General features: G+C 42.3%; 1 protein-coding gene across 3 annotated transcripts in view; it reads right to left on the bottom strand.

The window, feature by feature from the left end:
- actn4 (actinin, alpha 4) overlaps positions 1–16,287 on the bottom strand; it is a 61,068-nt gene that overhangs the window by 19,992 nt on the left and 24,789 nt on the right. For all 3 annotated transcript variants that reach the window (XM_071497389.1, XM_071497387.1, XM_071497388.1), the window contains exons 2-4: positions 3,446–3,560; positions 2,734–2,853; positions 742–828 (exon numbers count right to left, since the gene is read on the bottom strand). In XM_071497389.1, the coding sequence (XP_071353490.1) occupies positions 742–828; positions 2,734–2,853; positions 3,446–3,560 (322 nt within the window). The remainder of the gene's footprint in view (positions 1–741; positions 829–2,733; positions 2,854–3,445; positions 3,561–16,287) is intronic.

Here is a 16,287-nt window from a genome sequence, read left to right as displayed (position 1 = left end):
TGAGTAGCTGCCACAGAGTCATTACAGCTCTAACTCATTCATCAACACAAAATAAATACAAAGACTAAAAACTGGAAGGGGTGAAGTACAGACATCTATTTCTGACAGATGCTGACAGGATTCGTCGATTAATCGATTGGCTCATTGTCAGAAAACTAATTAGTGTGGAAATTTACTGCATCAGTCTAAATTCACTGTCCTTGGGTTTTGAAGAGTTTGTCGGGAAAAAGTATTCTTTTGACAATTTTAACTGGTTAATCAACGTACTGAAAAAGTTATTTAAAAATGTGTATTACAGCTTATTTATTGATAATTATTATACAGCAATAATATTAATATTATTAATTATAATAACAACAACAATAATAATAATGGCAGCAGTTATATCGGTGTTCCTAGGACCTAGCAGTAATTTCACATCATCATCAGTGTTAGTGAGCTGTCACGCAGACCACACCTGTTTTATCTTGGCTGTATTCCATCTCTATTCACCCCACTCTGTGTGTGTGTGTGTGTGTGTGTGTGTGTGTGTGTGTGTGTGACTCCCACACTGGTTTGCACAATGCATCCTGAACTTGCACACACCTGCACGTGCGTGTAAACAGTATAGGTTCCTGTAGGCATTAGTCAGGTAATGAAAACTGAAGACCTGGCTGGGAGTCAAGCCGCCGCAGTGCCCTTCAGCAAGGCACTGCTGCTGGTTTTGAATGCATTTATGCAACCAACCACAGGAAGTCGTACCTTCTACAGAGATGTCCTGGATGGCGAAGCGGAGGATGATGGTCCAGATCATTCCCAGGGTCATCTTGGCATTTCCATCCACAATTTCTACACAACAACACACACACACACACACAAAGCGTCACCTCAATCAATCACCTCCTTTCTCGTTCCATCTAAAGACGCTGTGGACCATACGTCTTTTCTACCACTGCTGTTTTTACAATCTTACATCTGCACTGTCGTTTAATCATGACAACACACCCACGCAACTGCACTTAATGTCCCACGGCTGAAAGCTCCAGCATTTCCTGGGAAAGTGTGAAGCTTGAACAATGATTTCTCTAGTAGAATAAATTAAGCCTTGGTAGATACAACGTACAGTCTCTATGCATTAGACTTATTTCATTGTAACTGTGCTGGAGACACAGACATAGGACAATTTACTTTCCACTCCTCATATTTATGTTTGCATCCACTGACTGTGTGTCCTGTGAATGTGAAAACAACATTTACAGGTTTTCAAATGTCATTATCTCAGTTTTCCCACCACAATCCACAGGTCAGGTTAATGAACACACAAAGACACATAGAGCAGGACAGTACGTCATGAGCTTACATGTTGGTAAGCAGGCATGTAGACTGGGTCAGATTCCAGTCATAGTTCAAACACATACTGAGACCATTAGTCGTTTCATACTTTCACCTGCTTCTTCTTCCAGTTCATCATTGACACTCACTGTCAGCTGTCACCTGTGAATCTGCCCCACATTTCTTTCATTCTTACATTCCTCCTGTTTCATCTGACATCCATCTTTGACTCTCGGCTGATTTGTACTCTGCTTCATTCATTTCTACTTGCGTGTCACATTTTCAAACAATAATAAATCAAATTTATTGTGGTAAATTTTTCTAAATTTGTTCTGCTCTGTGAACGAACATGAATGTTTTTCTTTACTTTGCCTTCCCACCAACAGCCTCACATCCACAAAGTGCTTTAAGTTATTACAGAAAAGTTTGAAGTTCCTCAAGACAAATGTCAGTTTGTTAATGTGTCGGTTTAACAGTGTCTGACAGGGAACATGTAGGACGTCCTCCTCTCATCTTGTCACCACCGTCTCTCAGTTTCCAGCAGATGACCTTTAGTGGGCTGCTTTTATGGAAGGCCAGAAACACTGTGTGTGTGTGTGTGTGTAGGATTGCAGTATTTTGAGCAATTTCGTGTTCAGCGGTCATCAGTCTCAGCAATGCCATGCTGCAGGAATGTCATGTTTGTGCTGATAGAGTAGGAGAAAGGTCACTGTCCTCCATTCTGAGTTAGAAGTGCAACACTCAAACAAAAGAGCAACAACTAAATGTGCCGAGAAGTTAAGAAACTTCAGATGTGCAGTTTTCCTGTGCGTGAAACAAAAGCACAAACTTCCTGCACACTTGCATGTTCAAAATTTGTTCCTGAGTATTCAAACATTAAAACACTTCTGTGCTCCAGAGCCACAGGTGAATCATGAGAGAGTGGGCTCCTAGGAACAGATATGTAAAAGGCCCTCCACCCCTCCAAACGACGCAGCCACAGGTGAACCAGGACTCTTTAAACACTGCAGTTGGATGAAAAACCACTGAAGAAAGGCTGAGGTGCAGGTTCTATGCTCTGGAAGCAGAGCTTTCCTGCTGTTGATTCTGGTTTTAATGAAATGTTACTCTGGCCTCAGTTTGCTGTGAAGCTATAAAGTGAAGGAAAATGAGCAAAAACGAGTGCAGAGTTAGATTTGGTTGACAGATACTAAATATTAAAAAGACAAAAGTTCCCTTTCTGTCTCGGGTCCAAAATTTTATCTGAAGCTTTAAGATGAATGAATGAGACGGTAGTTTCCACTGTGAGGTGTCAGGACTTTTGTGGTACTTTTGGCTGTTTCAAGGTTCCTGCAAGTTCATGATGAGGAGTTTCGATTTCACTTATTAAATTTTAGCGCATCAGCTGGAAGTACTTGTGTCCATGCATGAACTCGTGCTTACCCTCTGCTCCAATAGAGACCAGTTTCACTCCCTTGCTGGCAATGAAGTCCAAGGCTTTGTTCACATTGTTGATCTTGTGGACCCTCATCTTGCCTCGCTCAGGCTTGGGTAACCGTTCGCCTGAGGATGGACACACACACACACACACACACACACACACACACACACACACAGTGAGTATGTTAGCTCCTGCAGTGTTTCCACAGGCTCAGCAGAAGGACATTCAGTCAGGACAGTTAAAGTTACAGCAGCATTACAGACAATTACATTGTCGCTCACAGCAGAAAAAAAACTGAAGTGAATGTGAAAAAGGAAGCTGCACGCAAGATCCAAATTTCATTATGGGATGACAGCAGCTCTACTGTGCCAGCAAGAACAGATTCCTGCTGAAACCTGCAATCCAACACAAGAGACCTTGAGAGAAGCACTGTCATACACAGTGACTGATCTTGCAGCAGGGTGTGCACAGTGCGTTGTTAAATGCCTGGGATCCATACTGAGGTTGGAAACTGAGTGACCACACCCTGGGGCGGACAGGGATGTGGTGCATCTTTAACATCTGAAAACATTTTGCGCTCTGATCGACAGCTCTGACACAGCTTTGAAAATCAGGTCACTGTGTGTGTGTGTGTGTGTGTGTGTGTGTGTGTTGAATTAAAAACTTAAAAAAAAAAAAAAACTAATTTCTTTTGAGGCCAGTCAGATAAGTTACCTGAGATGACCTCCAGCAGCAGCATGAGTTTGAGCCCATCCCTGAAGTCCTCCTCAATGTTTTCGATCTGCGTGCCGGCCTTCCTCAGGTGGGAGTTACACCATGCCGTGAATGTCTGCATGAGAACACAGAAACAGGACGAGTGGTGATTATTCAAAGGCCGAGCAAGAATGCTTTTCCAGCTTTTACCATAATAAACCACTTTGAACAGAGAATAAAAGAAAATTAAATTCAATGGACAGGAAGGGAGGTCAGGGAGTTGCTTTGATAAGACAGGAAGTGGAAGAAGAAAAGGGGAGGAGACAGATGTTATACTACAATACCAATACATAAGAATATCTTATATATATAATATAAGAATCACTACTGATATCAAAGTACAATTTAAACTATACAACACAAAGAGGAAAATGTGTCATTAGAAGTTTAATAACAAACAACACAATGCAACATTTAAGGTAAAACAGGACACGCACACACTTTCTCGGAGCTGTCCATTCAACTACCTCTCAGCAACAGTTCACCTCCATGCTTTTTTACATCTTAGGGCTCAGTCCCACATCAGAAGCTAACGGAAATTAACCCGTGGCGGCACACAGAGCTGCAGGTTAAGAAAAAGCTGACAGAAAGATCCCCTCTACTATCTGAAAACCAGACAGGAATCAAACGAACCAACATCTGTGACCTATGTAATTAAATATCAGAATGGTGTACCAAATCACAAACACAGACATCTGGCAGAAGACACACACCAGCACAAATCACACACATCAATAGCTGGTTGGAATCCATGTTTTTGTGCTTTTGGTTAGCCAACATTCTTCAGAAATATGTTTTGAATCATTTTATTTTGAAGGAGCTCGCGGCACTGAGGTAGGCACGAGACTGTGGAGAGGCTGGCGCGTTTTCTCCGAGCTGTGTCATGCCACTCTCCAAAAATCTCAGTTATGGCACATCATCAATCAATGTGTCCGAAACACTTTGAGGTATTTTTTTCCTGACACGTTACATAATTTAGGGGGAAATGCCTAAAAATGCCAAGTGACCAAAATGTATGTTCAAGGTCCGGTTTGCACACTCTCAGTGAAGCTGCCACATAAAAAAAATTAAACAATGTCCATCGTATGCAAATCAAATGAAAAATCTTTTACTTCTTCAAGCTTACAAGTTGATAACACAAATTACAGGGACCTCTCTGAGGCTTTCCATCAGTGATAATGAATCACTGCTGAAATCCAAGCACAGCTTTAAGAGGGAACGTCCACTACATGGAGGGAAGAGGAAAAAAGGACGGAGGAAAGTGGAGTCGTTTTCCCAGCAGGAAAATGACGTGACAGATGAAAGTGACGTGTTATATGACAGATACCAAAACACCAGTCTTAAATGAGTTGATGCGGAAAAGCTGCATAAGCTTCAGAGCTAAATAAATAATAATAATAATAATAATAATAATAATAATAGCAAAGATTAAGTGTTGTATATTCTGCAATCATTATCAAAATGAACATATAACATTAAGTGGTTACAGCTTCTTAAAGGCGACTTTCTAAGTGGTATCTGTAAATTAAACAATAAGACAAAACTAAATTAGTAGACGTCACCTTGTGCTGGGGAAATATAAAAAAGGGCTTTATCACAGTTTGTAGACTAAAAGACTTATCAAAAAATAACTGTGTTATAATAAATGTGTTATTTGCCGTTCTCAGGTGTTGGGGTCAGTGCACTTTGAATTGTTGAACTGAAAAAGTTGGTACAAGTTCACTTCATCCAGGATGTAAACAGACCCAAACTATTTCCCTCTCAGTATCTGACACACCTTGGATACAGGAACACAACAATTGTGAGGAACATATCAGTGTTGAAACACAAAGATGTGACGGAGGATTAATGCAGTTCACCCTTACACTTCCTCCTTGTCTCGCTCCCTCTCCTGCACGGTGTGTTCAAAAACATTATGACTGGGTGCTGCTCGCTGCCCTGCCCCTCTCCCCACTGTCCCACTGTGGCCACCGGCACAAAGCGCCCATTGAGCCTTGCGGATAATAGCACCCTTCAGCCCCTGTGCTCTCCCTCGGCCCTCTCTCTCTGTGTGTGTGTGTGTGTGTGTGTGTGTGTGTGTGTGTCCCTCCCCTAGACAGCCTGATACCAACCCCCAGCTCCCCCAACACATATATACACACACAATTAGAGATATATACAGAGCTCCCTCTCTGAGGCTGGACTGGGACAGGAGGAGGGGGAGATACATTTCACATAAACAAACAGACATACAGGCAAAGTTAGGGGACAGGATGGGGGGAGCGGAAAGACAATGCCCTCTCTACCCCCCTACAAACACACACACACGCAAACCCAGAGTTAAGGACAATGCAGCAGGAAGTGGCAATGCAATGACAGGAAGTTTCAGCTCAGTTTAGCACAGAGCAGACAATCAGTGTCACTGATTGCAGTCACTGCAGTGGAGCTAAAGCCTCCTCATCACACATCTGCTACATATTTCTTATTACAGTTTATTTATTTAAGAAACATTTCAATACTCAACTTACGTTCAGTCAGCTCTATGTTTCATGACTGTAACAGAGGCTTCAAGCTTGGCCTCTGCAAAAGAGGTGTTTGTAACCATCTCACAAATAAACATGATGAATATCTCTGACAGGTGAAGTCCTCTAAAAACAAATCTCTTAAAAATGTGAAATTACATAAGATATAAAAAGAGCACCAGATGAGCAAATCTTCCATCGGTCTTTGACTGCCTTTTCTACCCAGGATGTTAAATAAATAATGCCAACACATGAAATTTTCTCTTAACGTTTTTAAAATATATATATATTTCTGGATTTTTGACTAAATGCACACAGAGCCGGATTACTCAGAGTCTAATGTTGAGTGTAATGTCTTTCTATAGTTTTTGTTATTGTAGATGCCAGTTTGCCAGTCAGTGATGTCACTGACTGGCAAACTGGGGGGCACTGTTTCTGTGTGGTGGGAAGCTTTGGATTTGTAAAGCAAGTTCAGCAATGTGAGCCATATCAGAGAGCAGCTCCACTAAACCAATAAAAGTCGGCCATGTTCCAGCAGGGCCACTGCCACTGGGAGTGTTGACAGCGACAGGCTGAGACTCGCTGAGAGCCTGAGAACTCTATGTCCTGTGCAACCTAACATGCTACGCATTATGATCTCCTCTGTACACAGTCAGATGTCAGACCCTCACACACACACTTAAGCACCCTGCGTCTTGCTCAAGGACACTTCAGCTTGACCAGCCCTGTGCGCTGCCAGGAGAGGGCTGTCAATCAAGCTGTTCTGGGTCAGGAACAACGAGGAAGAAGAAAAACCTCTGTTCAGTTTGCTTTTTGCATCGGGGAAACGTAAGACGCCTCTGGCTACCTTATGTCATTCAGGGACAGCAAGGCGTGGTGCCGTCATGTGCTTGATACTGGCACAGGCATGTACACACAGCGTCCTGCTCACATAGACTGAAACACGCCGAGGACACTGGAGCAGGGGCAGAGTTTTCTTGTCCTTCATACCATCTGACAAATTGTCTTCAAATATGTTGATTGATATAAGAGCATTGCACCTACAGTGCGTGGCATGGCTGTCAACATCAGATGCAGCATGTGACATCTACAAACTTTGGCTTAGTATCATGTGACTTCTCTGCCCATGTTTCCTGTGAACCAACCTGCCTGAGCTCTTTTTCCCTGCTACAGAAGCTTGTTGATGAAAGTCAAACCAGACAGCACACAAGTTATTTTATTTTAAAGATTGAAATCTGCTTTAACTCTTAGTTTAAGCTTGACCTTGACTAGTTTGTCAGGTCATATCTTAATATCTGTAACTTTAAGCATCTTTGGTGTCAGTCGAGCTCTACTTCTAATTCTGAATGTAATCTGCTTTGGTTAATTGACCGAATTAGAAGTGCACTGACTCTGATTCCTGAAGAGAGAAACCAAACAGGATGAATGAGTGCGAGCGAAGCCTGTTAAACCTGTCCATGTGGCTGCTCTGTGTTGGCTACACAGATCAGATCAGAAGGTTCAGATGAGAGGATTTCTGACCTGAGCTGAGGGCAGAGATAACAAGCTACAGGCTGTGTGGTACGGAGGAGAGAAAAGCTGGATCTGAGTGTTAAGAAGGTTTACATTTTAGGCATGAAGCCCGGTCTCTTATCCTCTAGTATCTATTACATAACTGTTGTAGCCACAGTGAAGAACATCCTCTGTGTTATTTCTGCTTTATGCATCAACTGGGACCATAGTCTGATCTCAGGCCTGTCACTATTTAACCTTTAAACATAATCATGTTGATGCATTTTAAAGCTGCTTTTGGTAATTTTACATTTGTAAACCTCTGAATTTTAATACCACAAATAGGATTAAAGTGCAAACTGAGTTAACCTGCTGGCTTTTGTGCACAAACACATCCATACTAACACCTGTTTTATTTGAACCAATAGCTGTGAGTGTTTCATTTTAGTGGGGACAAGACTTCTCTATCACAGCATGAGAAGAGCTTACTTCTTCATGAAAGTGTTCACGTGCCATCTGTGTCTTTGATGAAAGTGAGGTTGACTCCACCTTCGATGAGCTCATCTCTACACTGTGCGGGAAAATGATTAGTGGTCTCTTTTTGGGACAGTTATCAATTCAGCTCTAAGTTGCCCTTAGTCCATACAAAAGTAACGTAATTGGTTTCCACTGACTCCTTTCAGTCTTCCCCTATCTGTGAATCTCTGTCAAACTCAAAGGAAAATCTTCATCAAAGCAGCAGAAATTGTGGTGATAATGTGCCTCTTCTAAAAGGGGGGCACGGGGTATGTGGTGAGGGTTCAGGAATCTCTGTTGTGTCCTGCAGAAGCTGGGAGTATGTCTGGAAATGGTTAAGTTGTCCGGCATTTCTCCCTCCATGGCAGATATATAACGGTCACCTTACTGCTTTACTGCTGCCAGAGTGTGGAGAAGAGAGGGAGCCTAATGGGGTCTGCTGTGGTCAGCTGTTTGATCTGTCTTCTAACACACTCACACACAAGTACCTGTGCCAGGGTCAGCAGTGTGACCCCCAACAGTCTTTAAATTTTAATCTCTATCTGGACTACAGGGTCAAAGGGCAGGCAGATATCAATAGCTGAAACGAGGGGAAAGCAGCACCATCTTTAAAATAATGCGAACAAGCAAGAAGCAACATTGGCCCGAGAGAGAGAGAGAGAGAGAGAGAGAGAGAGAGAGAGAGAGAGAGAGAGAGAGAGAGAGAGAGAGAGAGAGAGAGAGAGAGAGAGAGAGAGAGAGAGAGAGAGAGAGAGAGAGAGAGAGAGAGACTCTAACACCAGTATATAAGACCAGGTCAAAACGTGGTATATGGTTGGACCATGCTGTTAAATATTTGCCTTCTACCTAAGTCACACTTTCAGTATTTTTAACACAGAAAAAATTCCCGGTGAAACACTTCTCATTCACATGTTTGTGTTTCTGTTAGACAACGAAACAAATATGAAACAGTGACTGAAACGTGGCCCATTCAGACTACATGTTAACTCCCCAGTCACTCCCTGCTAAAATCCTGATTTTATAACCACGTCATCTTCTGACAAAATCAGCAAACACAGAGGTTAAAGACAAAAGCTGTGATTTCAGCTGTATTTACTTGTGAAGTGATCACTCACAGACAAAGTTAGAAGCAACAGAGTATTAGAGCGTTTCCACATGTAGAGCTTTTCAAATGAACCAACCAGCAGCTCATGGTTCTGTCCATGTTTTTTTTTCCCCCCAAACATTCCAGTGCAAAAACATCCACATGAGATACAAGTCAACACAAACATACACTGAAAACATCAAGTTATCCAGACTGATGCTGCCTGTCATTACACCTTTTTAAGCTCCGTCTCACACACACCACTCCCTGGACAGGAATGAGCTGAAGAGACATAGGAATCAACATTTAACTGCTTACATACACAGACAGACAGACAGACAGACAGACAGACAGACAGACAGACAGACAGACAGACAGACACACACACACACACACACACACACCTGACACATCCCTGTATGGCTCACTTAAAGTCTGTCACAAGAATATGTATATGGCAATTATTACCACACCCAATTTCTCAATGCATTGGCAATTTTCTGTCTCTGTTCGCACCTAAATTGTATGTATACCCGAGTGTGCACGCGCAAACACACACTCACACACATATATGGGTGTGTCTTTGCACACCTGGAAAAAATGAGCCAGGTTGAACACAATGTTACTGCTCAACTGCCTTTCATTCTCTGCATGACATCAGCTGTGTGTGTGTGGGTGTGTGTTTTCTTGATTACACACCCTTTTTCCTTGCTAACACTGATGAGCTAACTCTTAAAGCAACCCTAAGCACTGACAGTCTCGTTTCTGTAGCCACACACACACCCGCCTATTAGAGAGCATACAAGAGATAAATGTTAAACTTAGTTGTGTCTTTTTCGTGAGCGTGTCTAACATTGAACCACATATGACACCAAACCATGAGCCGACTGCACTGTCACACACGTCTGCTCACCAAGAGCCAAAAAGGTCTCACCACACGTCTTATTTAAAGTCTTTATCTATGTGCTACATATATTCTCAGCAATTCTCACAATCCCATGGTTCACCCACCATTACACACACACACACACACACACACACACTATATACAGACTGCAGAAACAGTGTCTACAAGTCAGTTACACTCTCCCAAGCCCTGCCTCTCTACCAGCAGCAGTGAGACAGTAAAGCAGGCGTTCAGGCAGGCAGAGACACGCAGCCAGGTGAGCTCAGAGGACAGAAACACACTGACACAGGTGGAAACATGATGTGTTGGTGGCAGTGCCAGGCTTCACTGAAATAACAGTTTGACATCTCACTCCTACACTGATATTCTGTGACGTGATGAAACACGCTGCTGTCAACATGATGATGTCAGGGTTGCATGACATGCAAAGATATTGTGATTATTTTGGCAGATATTGCAATTTTACAATTTCAGTTGGAATGAACATTTTTGAGTCATTTTCACTGAAATAAATTTAAAAAATTATGATGATGTGATTTTTGTTGGATTTTGTACCAAACAAACATCTTCCTTTACATCTGGAGAACGTGGTTTGTAGGCCGGGGTGTCTCTGTACCATCACTGCACTTACGATGCTAAAAATGCAGCTCTTGCAATTTTTTTTGCAGCTCCTACGATTTGGATATTGCACTTGGCAATACTGAAATTTTTATTATATTTCAATTAATTGTGCAGACCTAATCACTGTCTTTGAAACCTCCAGACAGATATTTTGCACCTTTTGAGAGCATAGTTTGAATTCAGTAGGCAGCAGTGTTCCTCCTCCACACTGTGCTTCTGCTGCAAATCAACAATGACCTTGAAACCCTGTAAGACTGGAAATACCCAAATATTAAAAAGAAGAAACACAAGAGAGAAGGAACTGATGCTACTGAGGGAGGTCAGGAAGTGACTCAGCAACAATATCATTGGTAAGCCCTTGAGCTTGAGCCCTTGTTGCACTGGCACAGCAGAACATCCAGCCATGTCAGATTTGTTGTACTGACCAACCTCAAGGTGTAAATCTGACCTGGTGTATGAAGCATGGGAGTGACTCAGCAGTGGGAGATCATGAAAAAGCAAATGTAAAACAGCGGTGGCTGGCGAGTTGCTGCACCAAAGAGCAGATTTATACTGCTAGTTAAAGGAGTTATATGTGGACTTCCTGGCAGGAGGTGCGACCTCAAGGGACTTGGACAAAGCCATACTAAAATGGACCCGCTGTACCAGACTCAGCTGAGCCAAAACCATGCTGGCCTGGCCCTGTGAATAAAGCTCAGTTACTAGTCTGGTCTGGCCTGACACAAGGCCTCCTATTCTTAGAGGCATGTCAATTAAAAAAGGGCTGTGGAGTGCAACACACTGCCGTGCAACATGCTGTCACACACTTCTGCTTCAAACGCTCCACAGGACAGGTTAGTGTTTGTGCCTTATTATTACATTTATCTTCTCATGTCAACACAAACATGGATTCATGATTATAGAGCATCTACATGTGCATATAAAATCTAGAGTCAGATTTACCCAGTTACTTTAGACACACAGCTGCTATAATTCATTCAGGGGCCTTCAACTCAAATGTACTTTTACACAAACAATTTGCCTTTTGCTTTCATCAGTCACCAGAAACAAAGTCAAACACTTGAAAATTCACTCCAGAGTCACAACTGTACTCTATTAACTCCAGTCTAGAGTCAAGCAAACCATGAGGAAAACACCATCTTCAAACACAGACTCCCCATGCTCCATTTCATGAATAAACATCATAACAACTTCTTCTTACAACCACACAACATCAATCAAGAGCTGGAGAATCCACTGCACTCTGGATCCATGCAGCCCCTCTCACACAACAGTGGTGTAAATGAATACGGAGTCTGCTACCGTAGAGTAGAGTCGCGGTGCAGGAATACAACCACGGTGGGTCCTGGACCGGTTCATGTGTGTTTGACAGCTGAAAGATTGAGAACGAAGAGCCAGCCTCGAGTTGAACGAGCGAACAGCTGTTCTGAGATCAACACTCTCGCGAGGCCACTCAAAGACATTCAAACACAGACAGTTGGCAGCATCTCTGAAATGATGAATGATAAAGATGAACTGGAATGCGGCGCTAAAGCCAAGTGTAGTGGTCCTACAGAGAGAAGAGACACTGGCCAAGATGTTCATGTCCAGAACACCGGTGGTCACCAGAGCACTGCTGATGGTGAACAGAGACAGAGGAGAGGAGGAAGAGGAGAAGAAAGACAGGAGCAGAGCCCTGCTGCAGGGGCTGTTCTCGGCTCATTATCCTCTCAAGTTTGGGCAGGTGATCATTAACATGTGCGTGCGCACGCGCGCACATGTTAATTTAAAAAAAAACACACACACACACACACACACACACACACACACACACACACACACAGGGAGGGAGAGGGAGCCTCCCTCTTGCTTCATGTGCTGACAGGTAGTCAGTAAAACAGAGCTATAATGTGGGGACAATCTTTCACCATAGCGCACACACACACCTCCCAGAGGGAGCTGACAAACATGTAATTGCTGTGTACTTCTTGGCTGGCCTTATGCCCTTCAGATATGCCATTATGTGAGTCAACAGCTTAACGCTGACTGTTTTCAACAAGCTTCATCGACTGCGTCCAGCCAGACACACAACTCTCCGGAGGAGCCTTAATATAGTAGCTAACAGAAACAAAGGAAAGGGAGGATTAAGGAAATGCAGGGTTGGGGGGTGGGCAGGAGATGATCAGGAGAAGGAGGAGGAGAAAAGAGTGATGAGCGATGAATGTGGGGAGACGCAACAAATGTGACCAAAAGTGCCAAAAAAGTAGAAAAGTATGAATCTTACGTACCAACTTTAAAGTTTCTGATGGTACTGTGAAGCAGTGATGAGGAAAAAAAAAAAAAAAAAAAACTTTGAAAGAATACCGCCTTAAAAACTAACTTCCTGCAGCACCGGAGGAGTGTGACTGAGAGATCACAGATGAGTGAACAGGGGTTAAGATGTTAGAGAAAGTGGTTTGGTGAGATGAGAGATGGAAGATGAGGGATGTTTATAAATGAGCGCAACATGAGATGATGAATATAAAAGAGGGAACAAAGCTTTTAAAACCAGTGAAAAATAAATGAAATATGTTGTTTTACAGTTCCCTCCACTTCACATAATACTGAGGATCAAACCTCACCTTTAGATTATTTAGTGCCACTCTGTGATCCTGAGAACTCTCCTGCAAGAAGAGTCACTGGGGTAAGTATGGGCTCTGTGTGTGGGGGCATAGTGGGTAACCAGAGCAGACTGAGGAGACATGACTGTCACATTTCTCACTCACTCTCACACACACACACACACACACACACACACGTAACTTCACTGACTTTGTGCAAGATGATCTGTGTTTACTTTGATACAGTACATGCACTTACTTGAATTTTAAAAACCTCATCAGTAACTTTTTACCGGCTGAAAACAAAAATCAATCAATCAACCGTAGCCTGGTGTCCTTTAGTGATTTGTCACCATTTTACGAGAGGAGACTAAAAAAGGTGGAAGAGAAAGGGGATAGGAGAGGAAATAAGGGAGGGAGGGGTGGGAGGAAAAGGGGAGGGAGGGAGTAAAGTGTCAAGCGATGTGGTTATTTGTTCATTTATTTATGCCTCTTCCTGTCTTTGTTGCTCAGAGAGTCTGGCCTGGAGTCAGGTTGCACTGCTGCTGACAGAGTGTGTGTGTGCGTGTGTGTGTGTGCGTGCGTGTGCATGTGCGTGAGTGTGTCCCTTCCAACCTATTTTTAGGATCATTAAGGTCCTCTTACAAAAGGAGGAGTGCAGTTTTTTTTTTTTTAAATCTACTGTAGAATTTCAAAAATGCACAAAGTTGTAAATAAACAAACTTTTTGCTTTTTTATAAACCTGAGAACTTTTGAGACATTTGTTGTTTCAAGATTTCCCCTTGACAAGAATGACTCAGTCATCACATGTGACCGCTTGCTAACACTCAGGCCTTGTTCACATGCACATATTTATACGCTTTTGTCAAAATGGGAGTTCTCCTCCTTTAAAAAAAAAAAAAACAAAAAAAAAAAACACAAAGTGCACTGTGGATCAACAGGCGGTCAGTGTTTTACAAAAGGTCTGTTTTCAGTGACCTATAATGGAGTTTCCCTGTGGACAAATGTACAAAAATACCCATGTAGGTATGGACAGGGCCTCAGAATAAGAGGCTCTAATCGTCACATAGGATTCTCCAACCTGCTTCTGGGTTCATACTGTGAAACCTGTTGGTTTTTTTATGCTCTGGCTTGTTAACAGAGGGGAAACCAAACAATCCAGAGGCTTTTTGTGCATGATTCCAACATCAGCTATGAAATCAATTGGCACATAAATCATACACCACCACCACCTCCCATATCTAGGTTGTTTGGCCTGTCCAAAAAAAAAAAAAAAAAGCCAACCCACTTTGTGGCCTCTAACCCACTGTGTTTGCCTGTTTCAACATTATGAGGCCATGTCATCCTGCTGTGAGTCAATAAAAACTGCTTGTGACTTCAGGGCACATTGCTCCACATCACACAGTTCCAGTGTTGCATAACTTCACGTTGACACCTCAAAAAGCCCCATGTTCATTTATCAACTGTGTTATTATTTTAGGCTTTTGGCTGACACACTTGACCAGGACTAGTCAATCTGAAATTCTTCTTCTGAAATTATATTAAAATTATGTTCATGTGATATTGAGCTCTACAAGAAAATGATCTGAACCTATTTACTCTTCATTATACCAATCAACTGTATGTGCTTTAGCTACAAGAAATCACCCAAACCTTGGTAATATTAATCCTCCCAAGTAATCATTCTGGCTATTATGAGGTCATTTTTAAGAAGTGTAAAAAAAATAAATAAAAACACCTTCCTTTAAACAGGTAACCAGTGACCAATTTGCTGTGAAACAATAAGCCGGAGGAGTCAGTGAGGATTGAAAAAAAAAACACCCAGAGTGATGAAAACAGATGCCATCGACGTTTAATATGAAAAGTCTTCAAGACAAATTGATCTTCAAACTCAGCTTAGCATGTTAACCAGAAGGCTGGGATATACTTAGTTATTACAAGCATAATAAATGAACAAACCCTTTAATAAAAATGGTTTTATGAACTAAATACACAAAAGTACAACTGTTTTAAAGCAGTGGACTATAGAGAGAAGCAAAACACTGATTTATTTGTATGCAAATGTCATGGATTATCACTTTCCAGATGTTTGCAACTGTTTCCGAACTGCCACAGGGAAAGTTTTTGTTGTCTCACACTGTCTTATGTGAAAGACTTCATCCACTTCAGTCAGACAAACAAACCAAATATTTCTCTTCAAATTTGCTTTTTTTGCGCCAAGTCTGCATAGCAGGGACAGGAAGACAGGATCCATTAGGAATGAGGAGAGAAGGATGGAATGAAAGAGAAGAAGGAAACCAAGCAAAGTCAGAGGATGAACGAGTGTCAGCCCTGCCGAACATGACAGAGATGTCAAGAATGCCAGCTATGTTCTTCCTCCCACTGACTCCCTCTCTAGTACATTTTGACTCTCTCCTTCTCTCACCTACTTCATCTCCTCCTTCATCTGGATCATCTCAGCTCTTTTTCTCATTCTTTCCTGAAATTATCAGTGTTTGTGTTTGTGTCGTCCAGAAACAGATAATTCATCTCAGAGCAAGAAAAGCAGCGGATCCCCAAAAACCTCTGGTCTGATTGAAGCTGTTTGGCAACACAGCGTCTCTTAGACATGAAAGTGGATCCTCTGAGTAATAAACCACGCTGTCTACTCAGAGTCCAGAATGTAAAGTCAAGATCATGTGACATCTGGTAAAAGTCAGGATTATGGTGAGGACTGAGGTCAGCTTGGATCTACCTTCAAGACGTCTTTGCTTTGAATTGTCCTCCAAGCTTTTCAGTGTCGTCCGTGATGGAGAAGCTCTGACACAGCTTCAAATTTACATGAATTTTTGATGGAAGTTCAACTGCGGAATCACAATATCAAACCACAGACCGAGGACCCTCACTTATAAAATACATGCAGGCACTTTATTGGTTTTCCCAATTGTTTCTCTTAGTTGCTGTTACAGCTTTAAGGTCTCAGGCTACGTTGACACTGCCACGTTTTCGTTTTAAAACTAAAACGATCTCCGTCCAGGCGACCAATCTCTGTCCATACCACAACAACACACACATACACAACCATTCACAAACACTGAGCATGCACGAGCCAGTGTAAACAGGAA

Source organism: Trachinotus anak, unplaced genomic scaffold (genome assembly GCF_046630095.1).
Source record: "Trachinotus anak isolate AG129_WGS33_773 ecotype Australia unplaced genomic scaffold, CSIRO_AGI_Tana_v1 ptg000014l, whole genome shotgun sequence".
In the NCBI taxonomy this organism is placed as follows: Eukaryota; Metazoa; Chordata; class Actinopteri; order Carangiformes; family Carangidae; genus Trachinotus; species Trachinotus anak.
This window is presented reverse-complemented; position numbering and strand designations above follow the sequence as displayed.